The 24,376-nt window shown below is 44.0% G+C and overlaps 1 protein-coding gene across 4 annotated transcripts in view; it reads left to right on the top strand.

Moving 5' to 3' along the window:
* The window catches only part of STARD13 (StAR related lipid transfer domain containing 13), a 297,110-nt gene that overhangs the window by 144,932 nt on the left and 127,802 nt on the right, over positions 1–24,376 (top strand). Inside the window, exon 1 of one of the 4 annotated variants that reach the window (XM_052671006.1) lies at positions 8,590–8,728. The exons of the other annotated variants lie outside the window; for them this stretch is intronic. Coding sequence (XP_052526966.1) covers positions 8,605–8,728 — 124 coding nt within the window. The 5' untranslated portion in view covers positions 8,590–8,604. Of the gene's footprint in view, positions 1–8,589; positions 8,729–24,376 lie in introns of those variants that run through there. 4 annotated transcript variants of the gene reach the window in all.

The raw sequence follows: 24,376 nt of genomic DNA, 5'->3' as shown, positions 1-24,376 counted from the left end.
TATCCCTCCAAAACCATCTAGCAACATTTCAGAATAGAAATTGGGAATAGCCAGTGACTCTGTTGGTCCAGTCCCATTGTGGTACAGTGTGGCAGGTGATGGGAACACTTCCTCTAGCTCTGCCTTTGGCACACTGGGCAGTAACAGAGCAGTCCCTGCTGTTGCCTTTCTCGGGAATTATGCTGCTTTACAATGAACAACTTTCCATCCCAAGAGAGAAAATAATATTTTCTAGCTTTCTCCCATGGTGTTTAATGTTTCTATTTATGTAATGGTAATTTCATATCATGTGAAGATGCTCTTAAAAGTGAACAGGTAAATAGCATAGATTCGTTTGCTTTTTCCATGGAGAAGTGGGGCTCCATCTGAAAGATCACAATAATTTTTGGTTTAAGTGGTGGGGACTATTTCATTTTCACAGTGGCATTCTTTCATAGAGACTGTGATTACACAGCAGCACATCAGTATGTAGTATTGTCAGTATAAAGATATAATACAGCTTTGTTTCCAAGATACTGTGTATTGATTGAAATTAAGCCATTTTGTGAACCCGCTCAACTACATGCAAAAGGTAAGAATAGTGTAAGCAAAATAAAGGTAACGAAGCTACAGATTTGATGTCACAAATCAGTTTTAAACTTCTAGTTCACAGCTATTTATGTTTTACCTACCCAACTACATGAAGCCATTACTGAGCCAGTATCAGACATCCTTTGATAACTTTATTCCCCCTGCTGTCTTGAGCAGTGTCGAGGGCAGTACAATGGGTCTGTTCGTGTTTCAACTAAGAAAAGGAGAGCCCTCAGCAACTCACAGCAAACCGCTCTCAGCTCGGCTCTAAAATCTGAAAGTACAGTTGTTACTGCTGATTTGTTAATCTAACACAGGCGTCGACATTTCCTGGTTACTGTAAACAATGAAATGCTTTTGGAGTTAATGGAATACAGGTGCTGCCTGATATTACCAAAATGTTCTCACAGAAACAGAGACATTTTTGGACAGAAAGAGCTGTAGATCCACCTAGGCCAGCCCCTTCTTCACAGCGTGAACATCCTGCTTCTCAGTGGGAATACCCAGATTTGTTAAATGTCATGAAACAAGCATTCTTCCTCAGCTTAAGTTCCTTAACACCAGCAGGAACTAGGGTACCACTGAGCTGCTGGAACACAGAACACTGTAAAGCCAGAGCTGGGTGATGGAGGGGGCTTAGGTGGGCTCTGGTCTGCCAGGCAAACCTTCCCTGTGGGGCTTTGGGAAAGGATGTTCAATGGCAACTAGATTTTCCTCATGTAAGACCCAGACAATGCTGTGACCAGCCGACCAGTCCCTGTTTACTGGGATAGTAAAAATAAATCTAAAATCAGCCTTAATATAATGACTGAAGACCTCATATAATTATTTAGATTAATAGGAGTTAACTTGGACCTCAGCCAAATTGTGACTTTGGTCATTAGAATTTGCCTCTCTGAAATCCTATCCCCTATTGCAACTGGAGAGGACATTCTTTATTTCCTGTAAAAAACTGTTAGTGGCATTGCTTTGCCGTCACACAGCTGCTATGCAAAATTCCAGAAATGGCTGCATTTCAATTCCGTTCAATATTTTCAGAAATCTGCAAAAGAAGTTAAATAGTAGATGCACAACAAGCAGCAAAGGAAGCTCTGTAAAAATGCACAGCTTACAACATATTATTATTGGCAATATCTGCCCATCAGTCAGTAGCTTAAAATCTGGGAAAGTGTGTGTGCACATGAGCTGTTGCATAGCTGAAGTTCTTACTTATAAGTAAGTTGGTCTTGGCAACAATTCCAATGCTTTGTTGTTAGAACCTGTTGTCAAAGCTGATCAAGTTTGACTGTGTAATCCAGGAGAGTTATACAAAAAAAAAAACAACAAGCTCTCAGGTCTCTGAACCAATATCCAGATATGCTATGTGCTAAATTGCTACTGACTGCTGCAAGGCTTTCTTACACAAATGTTCCAATTATTTCAACTGTGATGATAATAGCAGCTGGAAACTTGAAATAAAATTTTTAAAAAGTCCTGGTTTATACAAGGTCCCAATACAATATTAAGGAAACGAGCACTTTGAGACCAAAGAAAGATGTAATTTAGAATAGTATATTTTTGTCAAGCAACTAAGAAGTAGGGAAAAAGAAAACAGATCCCAGAAGCTAGAATGAGAAGAATGGGGGCAATATTCTGTGCTGAGACATTTCTTGTTTCAACATATCTGTGCACTTTTTCAGAGACATTAATCATCTCAAAATGTCAAGCTCTTAAAAAATACTGTATTTAAGCACATAAAATGTATTCCACATTCCCAGTTGCATAATCTTTGAAGAACTGTTTCTACAGCGACCAGCTTTGCCCAGCCTATGCTTTTGTATCTGCAATATACTGTATTTTAAAGATGTCCACAGAGCATCTTGTGAAAGGAAGCAAAAGTTTATTGGCACTTGGTTCGTTTTGGCCATTCTTCTCTCCTGAGAGATAGGCAAGGACTTTTGTGGCTGCAGATCAGAGAGACTTTCAGTTTAAGTTTTTTCTCCTGCTAGAAGTGGGCACTGGAGAAGTGGGCACTTTTTACTTAGACAACAGCCATCTGTGCCACAGTACCTCCCTGTCCCTTTTTTGCATCACTCACAGAACTCTTGCCTCTCACACAGGGCCTTACCCTGGAGTTCAGCATTAGAATCACCCATAGGGATCATGTAGTTCAACTCCTAACTCCTTTCTCATATGACATGGTAGATTGAGTTAAGCAGGCAAAATAAGAAAGGTAGAGAGATTATTTGGAAAGAACGTACAGGAGCTAACTACAGCTTGAGAAGGGGAGAGAAGTCCAAGTTAAGATTGGCTGGCATGTGAAAATCCTACTCCACTGTAAAAATAGCTAAATGGCAGTTCTTTTCTACTGAAAAAAATGGAAGGAAGGAAGGAAGGAAGGAAGGAAGGAAGGAAGGAAGGAAGGAAGGAAGGAAGGAAGGAAGGAAGGAAGGAAGGAAGGAAGGAAGGAAGGAAGGAAGGAAGGAAGGAAGGAAGGAAGGAAGGAAGGAAGGAAGGAAGGAAGGAAGGAAGGAAGGAAGGAAGGAAGGAAGGAAGGAAGGAAGGAAGGAAGGAAGGAAGGAAGGAAGGAAGGGGGGAGGGAGGGAGGGAGGGAGGGAGGGAGGGAGGGAGGGAGGGAGGGAGGAAGGAAGGAAAGGAGGGAGGGCAAAGAAAATGTTCTCTAACTTTTATTCTGTAATAAATTAATCATATGTCAGAAGGAGCTTGATGGGTGAAAATCACGGTTGCTGTAGAAAACCTTCTATCCCTTGTGTGTGTCATCTCATCTCTTTCTCATTTACTCCGCCTTGATAGACACAGTCTGGTCTACTGCAGTGCATCCCAAAGGCAAATACCCTGGCAGTGCCCCGCTGCACTGCTCATTGCAGCTCACCTGCCTTTACGTTGCATCCAGTGGAGGCCACTTGGCTGAAGGCTGTAGGCCTTCCCTATCTATCATTTGCACGATATTAAAAGCTTGATTCCCACAGTCTGTCTGCACAGGATGCCAGCTTTCATTGTCTACTCATTACATCTTCATTACATTGCCATGCTTTCTCTAAAACTGCCCCTCATGTTTGGCAGTTGGTCCTCTGAATATAGTAAGATATCGCATTGACCTCCCTTGAGACCATCTTGTAAATTGCTTTGTGTCACTGCCTCCAAACTTAACTCTACTGTGTGAACACCAGAAGTTATTACACTGGCCAGCATTGTTTTATTGTCCTCTTGCACGCTACCCTTCCTACCCCAATTAACTCCTCTCTCCACTGGTATCTTGATTTATATTTAGTTCGCAGTCTCCTGAGGGCAAAGATTGTATTTTTGCTCCATCCAATTTCTGCTTCTAGGTGCTTTGATAATGCAGTTTATTATTAATAATAAATTACCATATGTCATACGAGCAGAAGAAAAGCTTGATTTACCCCTACACCCACCCCCTCCATGCCAGTTTGAGCAAGGGAGGTGGGGCACAGTCAAACAGCAGATACTTTGTTACTAGGGTCTATATCTGAGCCTGGAGCCTCTGCACATTGAATTCTGCAAGAAGTCTGTATTCTTTGAGCATTAATCACTGCGAACAAAAGTGAAAGAATCTGGCCCTGACTAATGAAAGCCAGCAGTGCTCTGCTGCTGGCAAAATGCGGGGTGATCCTTTCCCAGGGCCTCAGAAAGCTGAAGTGGAGAGGGATGAACAGACAGGTGCCAGTCTCTCCATAAGGAGAGAAGCTGCTTTGCAACTGATCCCCACTGAAGCTGTCTTAAAATGATGATAGAAACATAGAAATAACAAGCAAGGAGAGTGTGCCAGGGAACAAGCTGTGACATTTTGTCCTCATTCACACTGATTCTTATTTTCCTCTCTCCAAAATGTTTGTTTGTTTACTTAAATGTAAAAGAGAACACCTACTCCTATGCCCTTGGTACTATTCACAGAATTTCAACCACAGAACTACCATGTAATTCCCTGCAGTCTGCTACTGGCAGAACAAGTACTGGAAAACCTCAAATCTTTTCTGCCCTTCTCGTGGTAACCCAGACTTGCAACATCGGTCTCAGGACATTTGGCCTGTGACAGAAAACAAATTCCAGAGCTGTAGGACCCCCAAAGAGATAAAGATCATTGCCAAAGTTATAAATATCACTCGATATGTTTATATCTGGACTGTCTGAGTGACTGTTTGAGGCTGTAAAAGCACACAACACCACTTGGAGTATGATAAATTTCAAGAAGCTTCATTAACTTACAAGCAGTTCCTGAGGACTTGGGTGTATTACAAAGTTTGGTATTACAGCAGTAAACATGAGATTGCATGAGCGATCTCATAATACTAACTGATTTCCTCTTTTGTTTTGTTATTTCTTTTTAAGAGACACAAGTTGAGGAGCTTTTGTCCACTGAAGAGCGTTAAACTAACAGAAAATCCCGACTGCCCATAACTGAGGTCTAGAGGTCAAAAAGAAAAGAAGTTACACTTCTTCTGTAGTCCTTCAGTGGTCAACAAATGACAAACCGATATGTTGGCATCCTTCTCTTCCCTTCGGCCCAATTCTGTTCTTATCAAATACATGGCAGTTTTTATAGGGACTTTATTAAGACTGGATCAGGCTGCATTACAGAATCTGCAACAAATTAAAAACGCACTGCTAATGAGAAGCCAGATTATATGTAATATCAATTAACTTGACATTTAATTACCACAGTGATTGAGAGGAAATACAAGTTGCTAAATACGTAATAAGAACATTAGACTTTGGTACCACAGTGGCATAAGAGCACAGGTCTAATCAGGTTAGATTTGTATGTGAGTGCAAGACCTCCAGAGACAAACACTGCCAATATTCTATTGTCGATTAGAAAAGACAGACTTCATAGATAACTTATTTTAGGGCAGCTGGGAATTTTCTCCTTTTCATCATACATCATGTTTTTATGATAATTAATCTCAACAGAACCATCTTGGCATGACAGGATGAAGCAGGAAAACTGCTCTTTCTGTGGAAAATCCATCTTGTTCAGGATATCAAAATCCTGCAGACAAGAGCACTGGTCAGTTGGTTACTTATGCCCTTACCCAAGAGATGTGTGAGGAGGTCCAGAAGGCCACCTCTCAGTTACTCTCTAACATCCTAAGAAGAAGTGGAAAGTCTTTGACCTGAGAATGATGCCCAGTGCATACCTTCCTTCCAGCAGGCTGTGTAGCACTGCTCGTATTGCAAGTGCTGCTTACAGGTGCGATGCATCAGAAGTACCTGGGTTGGTAACTTGACTTTTGAACAACTGACTATGATTAAAAGCATAGAATGGGAATGGCCCAGTTGCTGCATGAGGCATTTCCTCATTACTCAGCAGCAATGTTTTCTTTGGGGAGAAAAGTACAGTATCTGATTGTACTGCCAGATTTAATTTTCCACAATAACGGCAGGTACCTGAAACTGTAAAGATTTTTGTCAATGCCAACCACAGAATCAATAGAGGATTGTTAGTTCTGTTCTGCTGCTGATTATGAAATACAACCGTATCGTTTGGGTTTATCTCAGTAACCTGCAGCGAGATAACGTGGCATTTGCAGGTCTTAGTAACTTAGTGCTAATTGGCCATTGTCAGTAAACTGAGATGTCTTGGAACATTTTTGATAAAGTAACATCTTCCAAGTGGTACAAAAAGGAAGAGGATATCTATTACAGTGTTCTGGCCATCACAGACACCAGCAAGAGAAATGAAGACCATCTCCCAGTCAGGCTGGACATGGTGAGAGGGCACCTGCAAGCATGGCCACCAGAGCACTGCTGGGTCACACTGCTGAATGACACAGACCAGGACTTGTGGGCAGTGACGCAATGATGTGGTACAAAACCTTTAAAACTGAAGATGTGGCTTCATTTATAAGCTGTGTCACAGTTGATCTTTATGCAGCTGCTGAGCAGGGTATCAGAAATGAACTACTAGGATGAGAGTTAGCGGCCTTAAGTTGCACCAGAGGAGGTTCAGGTTGGATATTAGGAAACATTTCTTCAGTGCAAGAGTGCCCTGTGCACTGGCACAGGATCCTTAGGGAAGTGCTGGAAGTGTTCATGAAATGTGGAGATGTGACACAGAAGGACATGGTTAGTGGGCATAGTGGGGATGGGTTAGCAACTGGACTAGGTAATTTTAAGGGTCCTTTCCAATCTGAATGATTCTATGATTCTATTAGGCATCGCTGCCTGGTTCCTAGCAGCTGGGTCCCATGACAGAGAACAAGTGCTGCGAGTTACTGGTATTTCTGTGTTTGTGGGGAATTAAATAAAGTGAGGCAGAGGTCAGAAGCCGATTTATGAAGCAGAGGAGCTGGTTGTAAGAGCTGTAATCCTCTCTCCTTCTATTAACATCAGCAGGTGTGGGGGTATTTACATGGTTATGCTGTCACCCATCCAGATATTAGGTGCATATGGCCCTGTGGGACTTTGTCCACTCAAATGGAGGGAGGATGTTGAGCTGGAACTGCCGAAGGACAAATAACATACGCCTTCACAAGTTCTGTAAATTACATCATGTCCACCATATCAAATAAAATATAGCAGCTTAAGATGAGCTCTAAGCATTTTAAGAACAATGACAACATCACCAAGTAGGCAAAAGACATCAGTGTAATTGAGTGGTAATGTGGAACACGGTTGTGTGTTTGCCTATAGTTTGCGTGGGTAATGCCGACATGGCAGAGACAATTTTAATTTAAACAAGATGGGGATATCTGTTATGTTTGACATGATTGCTTCACCAGGGTATTCCACTGCTTCAGTGCATGGCACTCACATCAGCCTCTTCATTGCACATCATGGACACTCCACAAAAATAGTAAGTAATAAATAATAGTTTGCAACCAAATGAAATTAAGCCCATGTTGTCCTTCCTTGCTATCACTATGCTGCCAGTAATGCTGGGAACCATCCGCTCTGTGGGCAGCCAGGATTGGAAAAGGGCAATCATTACTACAATATTTCCCAGATCCCAAAGGAAGGAGAGGCCCCAGCTGGGCTTCCCAAATGGGGTAAGGGCACAATGTTGTTCTCTGACTTGTCTAGGGATGGAGGAATTGGGATTCCTTTCTGTCTGCCAATGTCTGCAAGAGGTGACTGCCAGAGTTCAGCTGTGAACACTTTCAGAAACTTGTTAGAGGAGATAATGTAAAGGGGGAATGGGAGGAATGAAGCAGAGGGAGGCAGGCGGAAGATGAGTGGGTGGCACACAGAGAAAGTGGTAAAGAAATAGGAGGTACGTAATTGAGAGGAGAGTGAGCTGAACTCTGGTGGACAGTTAATAAGCGGAGACTTGGAAAAACCGTCTTCTTCCGGCAAAAGTGGTGGTGGGGTGAAGTGGCCATCAGTACTTCCCGAGGAAAAGATAACCCCCTGCAGCCGACTGCGCTGTTACTTCACAGCCACTGGCTGCCCTCAGCTATCCTAGGGGGACGGGGCAGTGGGTGCTGTGGGCCCGAGTGTGTCAAGCTGCCCCAGGTTGAGTACCTGGGGTTGTGCATGCCAGCCTGGGCCTCGGTGCCGGCTGCAAGGCAGCAGGACTGTGATGGGACAGAGCTCAGATGAAGGCTTCCAAAACACAAGCAGGGTCACGAAATGTAGGAGCTGGGTCACAAGAGATGCACAGGACACCAAGGCATCGAGGTGCCTGAGCCCGAGGGGAGCGGGATAAGCGGGCACCCGGCCAAAGGCGGCCACCCCGCACTGCCGGCCCCTCACGGAGGGGGCGACCTCCGGGCCGCCTCCCGCCCCCAGCACGCCGCCCCGCAGCGGGGCCGGACCCCGGCGAGCCTTCGTCCCACGGGGAAGGAGGAGGAGGAAGAGGGAGGGAGGCGAGCCGCCGGGCGCCGGGGTCGGGGCGCTGGGGGAGGCCGGCGGCCGAGCGGCGGCCCCCGGGGCGGGGGCGGGCGGCGCTCAGGTGCAGGGGCCGCCCGCCCGGAGCGGCGCTGACGCGGCTGCGGCGGGGCTGCCCCGCGGCCCCGTGCGGCCGGCGGCGCGGAGCGGGGCTGCCCGGGGCGGCATGCGGAGCCTCCGAGAATGAGCGGCCAGCGCTTCCCGGCTAAGGCGCAGCTCCGGCGGTCGCTGAGCGAGCAGCTGCGGGACTCCACCGCCAAAGCCTGGGACTTGCTGTGGAGGAATGTCAGAGAGCGGCGGCTCGCAGGTCAGTCCGCAGGGGCACTGGGGAGCACCTGCCTCGGGGCGCCGGAGCGCGGGGACTCGAGCGGCGCGGGCGGCGGGGCGGGGCGGGAGCCGCGGTACAGGCAGCACCTGTCCGGGTCCCGGCGGTTGCGGTCCTGCCTCGGGCTCGCTGTGGGCGAGCAGCACGTAGCCCCGAGGGCTGGCTGTTTCTCCGGGGATCGGGCTCACCTGCCGCCGCCGTCGGTTTTATGAGGCCGTGGCAGGATCGGGTGCGTTCCTCTGGGGGTTTGCACGTGGAGAGGACCGTAAGTCCCAGAGCAAAATGGACAGCTTCGTTTCAGGCGCTGTCGTGGCTTCTAGAGCTCCTCGCTGCTCGCGGGGCTCCCGTCCCCGTGTGAGAGCAGCGGGACGGCGCCGTGCCGTGCTGCGGGACGTCGGGTCACGCCTGCGGCACCGCTCCGTAGCCGCACATGCACTGGAGAGTGCAAACATAGGGCTGGTTTGAGTTTGTGAAATGCTTCGTCAAGTCAAAGATTCAGGGCGTCCGCAGAGTGCGAGGCAGAGTTATTGCAGTGGAAAGCTGTACATCAAGATTTATGAGTAGCATTGTGAATAATGAAGGCTAATTGGTAAAGATGGATTTCTCTGCCACATCCCACACAGTGTTTAGAGCTCAATGACCTTGCCTAGGGCACCCTGACGTGCTGGTGGTGTATATATGGGGGTAAAGTGTGTGATACAGGCATCTACATTGTCTCTGCAGCACGTTGGTTCATAGGCACAAACAAATTAATGGATTTAAGTGGAATAGTAAGTTTTGCAAAGCAAATCTGAAAGTGGATAGTTTTGATAATGAACTAGTAAGCCATCCAGTTCTATGGTGTTATGGTTACCCAAAGTATGAATGCCTTTGAGTGCAATCTGCATGCTCCTGTGCTGGAAGCTAATGCCAGCAGACACTCAGCAATGACACTGTCTGTTTTTTCTTTTTTGGTCAAAGACAACTATTGCTTGATTGAGCAAAGGACCTGGGCAGGCTGCCATGAAGCCGTAGCCAACTTCTTAAATTGACTGCATATTAAAATTGATGGAGTCAGTCTTTATGGTAAGGGTGGATAAAACACTAACGTCCTGGGTTTATGCATTGCCATAATTTAAGCGCTGTTCATAATACACTGGTGAGACGTGAATACATGTGCCCTTTAATTAAATGAATTATCTGACAGCATAACAAAATGTGTTCAAATAACATCTGTTGATTTCAAGGATGTTCTGCTGTTGAGATGCTTTTATGTCTGCAGGATTTTTGTCCTTGTTTCTATATTTGTTTGTTCCTCCAGTCCCTGTAGTTGTAGCGCATATTGCTATGCCTCTTCCAACTTTTGTTAATGGGAAGGTAGCAATTTAGGCTGGTCTGAATGTGCCGTTATTTGCTGGTTGCCAGAGCAGCTTCTTCTCCACTGCTGTAGACCCAGCCATACTCAGGTGGGCAGTGTACAAGTTCCCTCTTTCTCCCGAAGTACACATCCATAGTTCAGCTCTGACAGTCAGAGACAAAATTGGTAGTTAGTACTCAAGATCAGGGACCAAAACAAAAAGCAGTTATAATCATCAGTCTGCTGTCATAGGCCAACCATCAAGACAAAGAAAGGCAGTAAAGTCATCGTTTTGGTAACAGCTTTGTCGGCACTCATGTAATTACTCTTTTGATCTACTTCACTTTTTTTTTATCTATTTGTTGAAGTTTCAGATGCCAACAAAGCAAAGCGAAGAAGGCAAGCACAAGATAGCTACTCCTTTTCTCACAAAAATCATATCCTCGTGCAGGTTGGAAGAGAACCAGGAGGCCTGCAGTGCCCCATATGGGCTTAGCAGTGGGAGCAGGGCAGGCTGTTCAAGCCTTTCTCCAGAGCTCTTAGGGAAGATGCTCTGCAGCTGCATTCTGTGCTGAAGCAGAGGGCAGCACACAGCTGGGCAATGGAACAAGAAGACAGCAAGAAGACAGCTGAGCCTTGGTACACAGAGAGATACACAGCATGGCTGGGCTGCTGTGGGAAGAAAGCTGTGTATGAAAAAGCTGTGCTATGTGCTTCTCTTCTCCCTCCATCCCATTGCCCTGCAGCAGAGGTGAGGAGCAAGTGGTCCTTGGGACTGCCCCATGCTGTCTCCTATTGGGGCTGTAGCTGTGCTGCCCAGCAACTCCTGGCCGCTCTTTCTGATCACTGACCTGGATTTGGTTTTTGAACAATGCGTGTACTCACTGCAGTGATACAAATGCCAGCTTTAGCTTTTTTCTGCTTTTTCTTTTTGCAGAGGTAATTCACACAGTGGTTATGTCCTGCTATGCTTATGCTTTGAGTTAGGATTCACAAGCTTGTTCCTTGTTTTTCAATCAGTTCAAGATGGGGAAAATAAATTAAGCTGTTAAAAGGTATCTAATGCACTAATTTTAGTGTTTACTACTTTTTAAAGAATATGCAGTGAAATGAATTTTTGTTTTTTGCCACTAGCAGAACAGAGTTGCTTAGGCCATCATGAAGCACACACCCTCTGCCCATTGATAAGGAAATGAGCAAAGATTTAACTCTAACAAGGGAGTGGGGCCTGAAAAGTCATATTAAATACTGGTGGTTTAATGTTAGGGTAATTCTGGACCACTGTGCCATTATGGAAAGCCATTGCTTTAGGAATTTAAGGTAGGTATTAATAGAATATTTAAAAGTAATGAGAGCTCTACTCAGATCATGATCACTCATTAGAGCAAAACACAACAAGTCATACTTATTTCATTGATTGCATATGGCTGAAAAGTGCCACCTTTTACCTAGTATTCTGTTAACATACACTGAAAAGTTCAGAACAAATATATTAAGTTTTGAAGTTGAGGACTGCACAGTCAGAAAGCCCCAGACGTAAGGCTGCCTTGTTGCCAGTCTCCTTGGGGTATCTTTTGATCATCGTAGAAGCATAGAATGGCCTGGGTTGAAAAGGACCACAATGATCATCTAGTTTCAACCTCCCTGCTATGTGCAGGGTCACCAACCACCACACCAGGCTGCCCATAGCCATGATGCCATGGTTGCATCCTCGTCTTTGAACAGAGCTTTTCCACCTCATCAAAGGTACAGGATCCCCACTGCCAAGGGGAATCTACCCCAGAGCCTGATGCAAAGTATAGATTTCCTTACTGAGTCTTGCGTACTTCAGATCATTCATATTTTGACTGTATTCCTAGAATGTGCCAGGTGATGTTCTCATGTTACAGAGAGGAGACAGAAGCACAGTGAGGTTAAACTCCGCAGTGTCAAGATCTCTGAGTGTTAGAACTTGATTTTTTTTCCTTATACAATACTTTACTACTCAAATTATGACCCTCAGTAACTCCTACTGTGCAGCACTTGTGTAGCTTCTAGGAGACAATTGTGCTACACCAGGGAATGAGTAAGTTGCAGTTCCTTCCCATCTGGACAAATATTTCAGGCGGCTCACTGCCAGACACAGACTCTCAGGAGCACCATTTGCTTGGTGTGGTCTTAGAAACTCCATTTTTTCCCTCTTGTTGTCTCCCACCCTTTCCTGCTTGCTTTCCAGCGTCAACAAGAAGAGCAGCGGTCCTGCAGCAGTTGGCTTAACTGGTGGCAAGACACTGATAAATGGCCTGATCATTGTCCATCAGACATGAATGTGATGATGCAGCAGAGACGTTGTCATGGCGAGTTGAGGGTTGAGTTGGGATTAAATGAGTGACTTTTTCTCTGAGACTTTCTGGTGTTGGAAGACTTGATTTAGTTACTGTGACATTCTTTTAATAATAGGAAGTTTTTAATATTAGGAAGTCTCTCATTTCCTAGGTCTGGCTTTCTGCCTTCTCTGTGACTGCAGTGTATATACGCCCTCAGCCTTTTTGCCAGGTCTTTTCCCATTTGGGTTTCTTGTCCCAGCACACTTGCTATTTCTGTCTTCTCGAAGAGATGAACGATGCCCCATTTGATCTCCTCCAGCTCCTCACCTTCCTGAGAGCTGGCGGTAACGCAGGACCAAATATTCCTTTCAGCCCTCTGAAGACACTGCCTGGTGTGATTTTGGGCAAAGATCTCAGCTGGTCTTCCGCAGTTTTGAACGTGGCCATTCCCTGTGCAAATGGAAATCAGGACAAGTTTTCTACAAGTCTTGAGTGGTTTGTTCAGATTGTTATTTCAAAGTTTTATAAATTGTCCAGGTTTGGAGAGAGCTTTCAAAGAATCGTACTAGAATGACTTCTGGGTCTTTGCTGTTATGGATGAAGCACTAGTTTCTTAGTAAAGTAGCATGAAAATGTACAGAGAGTCAACATAGGATGGCCTGAAATTATCTTGGAAGTAGGTGACTCAGGCCCACAAAGATGATAAGGAGCCTGGAGCATCTCCCATATGAGGAAAGGCCAAGAAACCTGGGGCTGTTCAGCTTGGAGAAGAGAAGATTCAGAGGCGATCTCATCATTGTTTGTAAATATCTAAAGTGCAGGAGTGGAGTGGATGGGACCAGACTCTTTTAAGTGGTGTGCAGTGATAGAACAAGGGGCACTGGCAAAAACTGAAACACAGGAGGTTTGATACAGACATGAGGAAGAAATTCTTTACTGACAGAGTTGACAGAGCACTGGAACAGGCTGCCCAGAGAGGTGGTGGAGTCTCCTTCTCTGGAGATTACTAAAGACCCGTCTGGATGCTTTCCTGCTCAGCAAACTGTAGGGCACCTGCTTTGGACTTGATCTCCAGAAGTCCCTTCCAACCCCTACAATTACGTGATTCTGTGTGATTCTGTGACTTGCACCATCAACAACTGTAACAGGAACATGAAGTAGGCCTATGACTTAGCAAATTTTAGCCTAAGCAAGCCAAAATTAAGATGTTTACATTGAAGGGTTTAAAAAACCTACACTTTGGGCATCCGTACTTATTCAAAAAGAACTTACTGACTGATTTGCAGCTACAGCAATCTGTAGAAAGGTGACTGAAAAGCATTCATGTCAGGGGTGAAAACAAACATTTGAAGTAGGATAGATAATGGAAATAGTTTGTCCAGCTGAAAATGCAGGAAGGCATTGTGAAACAGAAGGTAAATTTCACATCCAGAATGTGGCACCAGCGTCAAGACAGTGCCCCTTTAGCTCCATGAAGTAACTTACAATTGGTTTGGGGGTCACTGGGTTTTTATTGGGCACAGGCAATCAGCCCCAAGTTGTGCTTTTACGTCTGGCATCACGGTGCTCCTTGGCACCAGTAGGTCCCAGGATCTGAGAAAGGGAAGAGTGGCTCTGGAATTAAGGTGGCCACATCCAGTGCTAAATAAATTTCAGCACAGATTTCTGTCATGCCAGTGCGGAGCCAAGAGCAGCCGTGCTTCTGAAGCCTAATTAGAGGAGTGTCAAATCGATCAGAGTCTCATAATTTTTAGCTTTCAATTAATATGAAATGTTTTTAGCAACTCCAGGCAGCACACTTGTGCAAGTTTGCCCCTGGGAAGCATATCTAATATAGCAGATCTATTATTATTATAGCAGCACTATTTCTGGTGTGGTGCATGCTGAGGTCAGTGCAAGGAAAGCCCGGAGGAAACACACGTACCAAGCTGCCAGGCCTCAGAGACCCTTGAACTCTGCCATGGGGCCAGCCTGAAGTCTACTGCATTTTAACCGTGTTGTATTATTGCTCTTTCTTCTTTATGTAGACCTTTGTGTATAGTGCAAATGCAGCAGTTTAACCTAATTAAAGCAGTTCAATTAGATCAGTATTTTTTTAATGTAAAATAATTTTGCCAGGAGAGTTTTCACTGGGGAGTGAGGGAGGAGCGCATGTGAAAAATTAGGCTTTTGTTGGGACCAGTCCGTGTGTGCCATTTTAAAATTCTGCAGGTTTTTTTGGAAGGCAGAGCAGGAGTAGGGAAGTCACCGACACTGGTGAGGCCTCACCTTGAGTACTGTGTTCAATTTTGGGCCAGAAAGGATGTGGAGGTGCTGGAGGAGGTCCAAAGAAGGGCAACGAGGCTTGTGAAGGACTTGGAGAATATGGCCTATGAGGAGAGAGTAAAGGAACTGGGGCTGTTCAGTCTGGGGAAAAGGAGGCTGAGCTGATTGCTCTCTTCCAGTATCTGAAAGGTGCGAGAAAGGGCTGTTAAGCACTGGAATAGGCTGACCAGGGAGGGGGTTGAGTCACCATCCCTGGATGTGTTTAAAGACTGTTTTTTTCAGGGACGTGATTTAGCAGAGGGTTGTTACTTAGGGTAGTATGGTTAGGTCATGGTTGGACTCAATGATCTTTAAGGTCTTTTCCAACCCGAGTGATTCTATGATTCTGTATTGCAGTCTGCTTCCCTGGCAGCACACTGGGAAGCACCAGATGCCGATTCTTATGGATGTTGACAAGATGTAGATATGTAACCTTCCACATAACCCTCCCCATCAGTGGGAAAAGGCTGTCCTTTGTCAAGGAGAAACGTTCTGAAAGATGTTCCCTGTTGCAGATGCAGTGCTTTGGGGAGGAAAGAAAATGACTTATTAGCAATGCTTTTGGCTTTGCATGCCAGGAAATGTTCTGTGGTTCTATCAGCCCCCCAGAAAATACGTGATGTAGCCAAAGAAGTAGTCGTTGATCTCATCAATTATATTAATTGATAAATGTGTTATATTAATGGTAGTAAGGCACTTTAGGGGAATTTCTGAAAATATGCAGATGCTCTTCTGTGCACACATGCTGTGTCGGTGCTCTGTAATGTCCCTGTCCTTCCTGGGCGCTCCGTGCAGAGCCGTGGCTTGGATCAGAGAGGGGCAGTGGTGGCAGAATACAGCCATTGTCACTACGGTCGCCTTCCCATGACCCGCGGGAGCCACAAGTTAGTGCCAGAAATACAATTACAAAAGTACCAGTATGCTTAACAAGCCAAGTATTTCTCTATCAGCATGAGACTGTGGCGGGGGCTGACCGATGGTTCCCCGCTGTCTCAAAATTCAGAGAAAGATGTGGTTTTGTTTTACCCACTCCTGTGGCTCTGCTGCCACCCACCACGTGAGATCATCACGTGAGATCTGGAGGAGCAGCAAGGATCCGGGAATGACAAGAGAATTAATCTCCTGGTTTGACATACAATACATACATTCTGTGTTTGAACGAGTCCTGCGTCTGTATCAGAGATTATTTTCCTAAGAGAAATTCAGTTTTGATTACTTAATTTCCTAATGTTAAGAAGTACAAGGCTCTGCTGATGAAATGGAACAGTGCTGCTGATGACAGGGATGGATACCATCTGAGGCAACTGGCCTCGATAAATCTCACTCTGTCTGGAGCTTGGGTGTTGTCTGATTTTAATGGCATCAATCTGTAGAACATATCCTTTTTTCCTAGAGTGTTACAAGGTTAGTTCTGTTAGTAGTACAACTTCTTTATGTGTATTTTTGCTGTTGACTTTTGCCACCAGGTTCTTTCAGTAAACAAATATTTGTCAGTATTTCTCTGCACATACACAACATGTGACTTGTTTCACCTGTAGATGGTGGCTCATTCCATCTATGTGAGCAGAATAAAGCTGATAACCGCTTATTGTAGTGTACCATAGTTTTATGAAGGATTCCTGTTATCAGTGCAAGTATTGCTGCTGTCTGCTGACCATGACTTGAAACAAATCAGTGTACTGTTTTTTTTTTCCAGAAGAATGTATAGTTCTTATTGTTTAACTTCCTATGTATTTAGATAGGAACTTAATGTTGGATGTGCTTATTGGTGTTCCTCTATTTTTATGATACATAGGAGCTCATAAGATTGGTGTAAATATTTAACTTCTTTGTTTGACATATAACTGTAACGACATTTCTCCATCCCAAGATTGCTTCTTAATCCCAGTCGTGGTATACTAAATTATATGTCTTAGTTATTTTCTATGAGCTGTGTTGTAATTATTTGTATGAGCATATTTCTACAACAAAATTCCTTCAGTATCTCTGCACAAGTGACTATTTACAATAAGAACTGTGCCAGACCATCTATATGGAGCATTTATACCACAGTAAACTTTTAGCTGCTACGTGAGCACCACAATAGTTTGCATCAGTGCAGCCTTGCTACTGGCTGGCCAGCAGATCCCAACATGGGGAGCTCCTGTGCCCAGCAGGGCTCTGCCAATGGGATTCCCACTCTACTGCTTTCCAACTGTATCCACAGCAGGATGAGATTTTCATGTTCAGGAATTACCACAGGGTCATTTCTGATAGGAGTTCTGTGTCATCACTTTCTGTCTGACTGACAAAACCACTGCAAAATAGGTCCACAATTTTAATGTTTTTAGAAATAGTCGTAAGGGTTCTGAGAACTTGGATGAATTCACAGTTTGTGATACTTGCAGCAGTACTGGCAAGTCCTTAGAGGAGAGCAGTTGTTTGATTTATGCTTGGCTTTCCATATTCTGTATTTCTCAGTTTTTGGGAGACAGATGTGCTGTCTTGTTCTTTTATTCTCCTGTCACAGCATGGCCAATTCCTGCAACGGTATGTATCATAATTCCTTTAAAACATTATCAGCTTGAGTCACAACTCACTGAGAAATCCAGGTTTCTTGTGAAAGTATATTTTACTTTCAATAAATGTGAGGTTTATTTTTACCACAGGTTTGAAAAGGAAAGCTTGAAAATGTGATCTTTAGCCCGGGGAGAAGAAAACCAACAGAAGTGATGTATTCTGTAAAACATAAATCTTTTAAGTCAGCCTTAAGATTTTAGAGAAGTAACACCTCTCTTACGGTTCCTAAAAAATTAGTTTGGGGAATGTTATTTTCAATTATTTTCAGTTTGGGTGATGGTTTCATTATTACAGGCTTAAAAGTAAGACAGTATAAGAGGCTTCTTGACTGGCATTGAGCATCAACAAGATGCACTTCAGTGGCTCCTTGGCATGTCTGTTTACAGATCAAAGAATAAAATATTTTTGCAGTCACACCATCCTGGTGCAGCATATCCAGCAAACAAGCAGAAATTAAATATATACAGAAATGAGCAAGCAAGTAACTGCACTTGGTACAAGATGGGACCGAGAACATTTGCAATTAAGTGTATTTGGTTTCAAAAAACCCCAAACTCCAAAAATCAATCAAATTAATTTAGGCAATAATTAAGTTAACGTGAAATACTCTGCCAGTCGTTCCAGTAGAGGGCAGTAATTTACATACAGTAATGTAAAGGAGTATGTGTGCACAGTATGCACTGGCAGATACTGGGCACAATAGCTGGTTTTACTGGGACTGGGCAAAAGAAAGTGCTGTTGTTTGGGATCTACCAGACTGCAGAAGGAGGACAGGACTCAGAGGCATCCTAAGCTTTGCCTGTGAAAGTAAGCAAGCTCTGTTGAAGGCGCAGCTTTGTGAATCCTGTTCACTTACAGGATTGCCCAAACTGACATGGCATTTCACCTATCTTAGTGGCAATTCTCTAAATACTTAAAAATGTGGCCCTAAAGTTCATTAACTCAAAAATAGCTCTCCGAATTCCATTGACGGTGCTAATTTTACGTTACAGATCTAAGATGATACAAGGATAGTGGGTATTTTCTGTTGCTAGACGTAAATGAATTGTGTTGGTTCTCTCTGGGAATTCAAGCAGCCTGTTTTGGAGCTAGAGTACTCATGATGAAACAGAAGACACCAAACCTTCACAGGTTGTTCAACGCAGCAGCACAGCGGAAGCAAGAACTGTAGTGTTGGTTTTATTATAGAAAAACTTAAAGGGAACATACTTTCAGCACAGAGTTCCAACAGGACCCCTATCATATGTGGATCTATCTGAATCTGAGCTTGAAATGTCTTTGGTCTTTCGTCACTGCGGTTTTGGAAGAAGTTCTTGGGAGTGCCAGCTCCAAGACGGGAGCTTGTGAGGCCCCATCTGGATTACTGCATCCAGGTCTGGGTTCCCCAGTACAGGAAAGATGTGAAGCTTTTGGAGGGGGTCCAGAGGAGGGCCATGAAGGCGATCAGAGGGCCGGAGCACCTCCTCTGCAAAGACAGGCTGAGGGAGCTGGGCTTGTTCATCAAGGAGAAGGCTGCAAGGAGACCTCATAGCAACCTTCCAGTATTTAAAAGGGGACTATAAATAGGAGAAGTATCAACTCTTTACTTGAGAAAATAGTGATAGGACATGGGGGAATGGTTTTAAGTTTAATAAGGGAAGGTTTAGATTACATGCCAGGGAGAAGTTCTTTACTTTACACAAGTAGTGAGGTGCTGGGACAGGCTGCTCAGAGAGGTTGTGCATGCTCCATCCCTGGAGTGTTCAAGGCCAGGTTGGATGGAGAACTGGGCAGCCTGGTCTAGTACCAGATCTGGAGCTTGGTAGCCCTGCCTGTGTCACAGAGGTTGGAACTTGATATTCCTTGGGGTCCCTTCCAACCCAAGCCATTCTATGATTCTAATGGGATAGCGTGAGGGAGTGTTGGGGGAGAGAGGTCCAAACACTGTTCTTACCATCAGAATACTGAATAATTATACCTAGAAGGTATAAGAAGGGTTCCTAAAGGAATTCCTAAAGATTGAGAATCACGTGATACTTTGGTATTCCCCAAAGTGCATTGCATATGTCTTTGTTTTGGATTCTCTGCATGGAGGAGTGAGACCTGAACATTCATGTCAGCACACTGTTTTTAAGTTATTTTCAGTGTGAGTCTCATCTCTCTGCCATACCACCCCCACCCATCCTGAGCTGAATGACATGCTATTTAATAGTTTACCCAGAATAATGCTGTAGTAAATTACTTGAGACCGTGAGTTCTTTATGAGTCATTTTACTGCTGAAAGAATATGCGATTGGCATCTCATGGTTTCACTCATTTTAAGAGGTCTCTTTAACATATAAGGACAGATTTCATTGAAATGAATCGATTTTATACAGGGAGATTTCGGCCACTGGATGTGTAGTTAGAAAGAACTTTTTATTTATGACATTGGAGAGACCACAGCTGGGAATGCACCCATTAATAGACACAAACAGATGGATTCTGACAAGTCTGTGAACTATTCACACTCTTTTCTTGTAAATATTTTGCAGCTATCCCAACTTGCAAATGCAATTTCAGGAGCAAATATGGAATTATCTGTCTCGTGGTGCAAAACAAAAGAGTGGCGAGCGATTTTAAATGCTGTGGATTAAAGAAGCGTGTGACATTCACATGAAACTTAGAAAGGCATGCTTTTAATAGACAATAGTTGTGCTTTGGTGTAGTATATGTTTTTAATAGTAAATAAAAGTAACAGAAGATATTTTCATAGGTATAATGAAGTTAGGATTTTCAGCAAAGCTTGGCACCAGTTTATGTTTTAGAAAACAAGTGATTTTCAATTTGATGATGTCACTGGATGAAGTAGAGGAAAATGCACACTTTCAGAGTAGCAGAAATAGAGGAAAATCAGACAACATGGGCAATTACTGAAGGAGTTGGGAGTTGAGAGAAAGCTGACGGGAAGAGGAGCGGCAGCGCAGCCAATGACTCGGATCAGGTACTTTCAAATAAAACCGGTGCCTGGCACAAATCATTCCTCTTCAATTTTTAAACTTTAATTTGTAGCTTTAATACTTCACTGAACATCACTGCGTTTCTCATCTCATAAGAAAGTAAAAATGACAACTGATTGTTCTTTTCTCCGCTATTTATTACTTCATCCACCTTTACCATATCTTCTGTTACTTTTCTCAGCAGAGATTTTCAAAGCTCCATATTACCCTTGAGCCCATCAACTATCTTTGAACAGACTGGGAAGTTACACAGCCAAAAAGACACGATTAGCTTTCAAAATGTCAATAATCTTCATTAGTATGCATAATCAGACATATGTAACCTGAACTTCTCTACCTACCACAGGGTGAGATGTTTGGGTTTTTGCCAGTTTCCTCCCTTGGAAGATCTCCTATAGTTTCATTATCAGTTAAAGATTTGAACTTTTATTTTTTTCTGCCAGTTGTACTGAAAAAAATACAGAGCAAGTTCTCTCAAAGCAGCAGAAATGCTCTGGGTTCTGATTAAGGATGGCTGTTATCTCCCTGACTTGCTCCACTCTGTCACTCCTGAAAGCATTGGTTCCCAGAGAGCCAGAAGCCAGACAGCTTTACATCAGCTTGGAAATTGCATATTTTGTTAACAACATTTGTTCTCTATCTATGTTCCTAAAAGTTCCAAGTGCTTTTATTTCAAAACAAAGCTGATAATTTGATTATGGCCTCAATTCAGCAGAGCAGCTACTATGCAGCTATGTAAATTTAAGCACAACATTAAATGTTCACTTCTCTGGCCTCATCTGTTTTGTTCCATTTATCCTCTAAGCTAACAGCATCTTCTTTTAAACAATACTATGTGTGAAATCAGTGTAGTGGGATGCGTAAGAGTTCATTAGGAGCTGGAAGTTACCACACATCCACAGTGCTAATGTATAATGGAAGTAGAGGCTACTGCACCTAATCTTCAAATGGAGATCAAATAAACCTCCGAATCTAGGTTACAAAAGACACAACCAAATAAAATTGACTGTGAAACATCTGTTTTGTTTTATACAAAACCATAAAAATATGTACTTACAAAACTGCCTAAGCTGTTTCTTTTGAAACAAGGACAACAGGACAAGTATTACTAAGCTGAGGCACAGACATTAATTGTGGCAGAGCAGCATTTCAGAGAAGCAGTTTCAGAGGGATTATAAAAACAGATGGGTTGAATTGTAGGTAGGAACACCAGGATGCACAGAGCTGTTGTAAATCTCTGGGGATTAGGTCATAGCAGAGGCTGCAACACACAGCACTCACTCCTTGCTGCTCTCTCTTAAGGAAGGATCATGATTTTTAGAGTGCTGGAACGATTCTCTTCCTCTTATACGGAGAGGATCAGTTGGTGCAGTTGCCAGGGATCTTGAAGCTGGGAAGGGTTTTATTGCTGTGACAGATCAGGCAACATATGGAAGGAAACTAGACGTTCTCCAGAGACAGATTAAGTTTTTGCCAAGGCATTTTATTGAAATTTTGGAAAATAAACAGATCATTAATTGGGTCCAGATTTAGCTACTGCAAATAGTGCAAAGATGTTGCAAACCAGATGCTTTTCCCTATTTGTTTTTACAGCCCTTTCTATTTGTGGATGCTCTTATTTAACAACTTATTCCTTTAACAGCGAGCATTGTTTTACACCGGACATCTTGTCTCTCAATTATTTTTTCCAGTAGATGCCTGAGTAATACACACATATGCACATGGCTTCAAGGGAAGAAACAGCACAATAACACAGTAAGTAGGAAATAATCAGGAGGCAGCTGTCGAATACTGTAGTTTTTATAAAACGAGCACTGAATTCTGTATTCCTTAGCATATAGCAGTTTTGAGTCTTTGCTTGTGCAACCCATGCTAGTGCAGTGGCAGAAACAAAGATGCCTGTCTGACTGGCAGGCGGACCCAAGAGAGGCCGTTGTGCTTCCTCTTGCACTTATGTATTGTTTTGTCCCTGGAGAAGAGATTTTCTGTTGTGCTCTGTCGACACAGCCCTGCGTTGTGTTACAAATAACATATGGGATGGGAATCATCTGCCCTGACTTGAAGCAGCAAGCATGGTGGGGATGCCTTCTGGAAGGACCGAGCAAGTCACACTGAGTCCTTTATAGTCAAGACAGAAATAGGGGCTTCTGTAGGCAGGACGTCATCTTAAAAGAGCTGTCGGAGACGGAAGAGGCAAACTGCCCTTGGTGCTGCTTGTTGTCCTCCAGGGTCCTGACCAAGTGACAGCACTAAAGATGTGTCTGCAGCAGCTACAAGTGGGAGAAAGCCAACTCAGCTGCCACCTGAGTGCATTTGATGTAATTTAATGGTGATACATGTATCACCATTGCATTTGATGTAATTAATTGGTGATACATGATCACTGCAGAAATTTAGCCAGCTGTCCTGGTTTTCACAGGCACTACCAGTGGGCTCCTCTGGAGTGAGGCTATGACAAGTTTATAGCACGAGCTCCTACCTTGCAGGTTTCAGAAAATAGTTCTGTGCTGATGTTGTTAACGAGGCTGCCAATTAGGAACAAAGTCAGAGGGAGGTTTATGATGTGACTGAGCACTTCCTAGCTGAGCTGCACCTACACTGTGGGACTCAGAGCCTGTTTCCCGTTCAGTCTTTTGGGAACGTGTAATCTTTCATATCACAATTGCTATTTTTACAAATTATTTCCCAGTCATTCAAAGGTGCCTCCCTGTCACATGGACTTTCACTAGACTGAGCAAAGTAGGATAAAAGTTTATTTTAAAAGCAATATGGGTTTATTAGTGACTTGAATGCAAAATGCTCAGAATGCCATTTGGTTTCCTTTATTGTACAACCTATTCTGTTTAGTAACGTATTTATGAAACAGTGAGTGCATTATTTGTCATAAGTTCCAGAGGGCATAAAAGGGGGAAAAATAAAGCCTGAAGTCTGGGAATCACTGGTTCAATCTTTTGCAATCTGTGTGTACCATACATAGGCAGAGCTTCAGAGACAGTTCTGATCTACGCCAGTGCAAATCATGATGACTGTCAAATGATCAGTGATTTCTGGTTTGGTGTAAAAAACTTCCACAGCAAAATGGTCCTTCATGTTCCAGTTTTGCCTTAATTTCATGTCCTTATAGAGCAAACAGCACTTAACCTGTCAAGATCTAATTAAGCAAATGCAAACAGAATCAACCTTTTCCAAAGGTCAGGTGCAACTTCAGTTCTGCAATTTCTGGTTGCCCAATTTGAGGTACTTCAAAGAGGGCTTATGTTCACACAGAGGAAACCAACGCTCCCAGAAAGCCAAAGCTTTGTGAGTGTCATGGAAAATCGACCCAAGATGAGTAGTTCCTTTTGAAGGTTTTGGCCAAGGAATTTTTCCAGTAAAACTACATTCCATAAACATGGAGCAACACCTTAAGTAGACAACAACAAATGAGGAACACGGTGGGGTTGATTTGAAAGAGAGCTGTATGTTCAGAATGTGGGACAAGGAGGAAGCCTGGTAGAGGGACTTGATAGGGTGCCAGCATAAACAGAGGGCAGACGGCAAGATTTTCATCACACTGGAATTGAGATAGTAAAGAGAAATTCAGTGCTGGTATGGAGCTTATCAACCAGCTCTCTTGGTCTGCCTGTTTCGAGCAGCGGGGGAATCAGCAGAGGAGAGGCTTTGGTGAGTTGTTGCTGGAGGGGGGAGAATGTGCAGTGGGTGTAGGGTTGGGGGAGAGGTGGGGAAGGGAATGTGCTCCAAGGCAGCACGGCTGACGCTGACACGGACAGGACTGGGGGGGAGATGAGGGAACGTCTGCTGGAGGGCAGTTTGTGTGATTTGCATTGCTGCAGTGCCTAGGGTTCTGGGCTCCCTCCCATCCTTCCCACTCACCAAAAGCATTTCCCAAAGGCAGGAGGGGAAGGAGGGGAGCAGGCTACGTGCTCGCTCTCAGGAGAAACAGTGTGGTGGCTGGCAAGGGAGCTGGGCAAAGCCCTTTCCTCTTCATGGCTCCAGCTATTTGGCAGGCTCCCACCCTGGAAGAAAAAAACAACACCTGCAGCTTGTTGGCCAGGATGACTCTATCCAGCTAGATAAATGAGCTCTGCGGTGTCTATGCAGTGCATTGCAAACTGCGAGTGGAAAAAAAAAAAAGTGCAAGGAAGAA

This window comes from Tympanuchus pallidicinctus, unplaced genomic scaffold (assembly GCF_026119805.1).
Source record: "Tympanuchus pallidicinctus isolate F22 unplaced genomic scaffold, pur_lepc_1.0 scaffold11, whole genome shotgun sequence".
Lineage (NCBI taxonomy): Eukaryota > Metazoa > Chordata > Aves > Galliformes > Phasianidae > Tympanuchus > Tympanuchus pallidicinctus.
The sequence above is the reverse complement of the archived record's forward strand: the minus strand, read 5'-3'. Positions and strand labels throughout refer to the sequence as shown.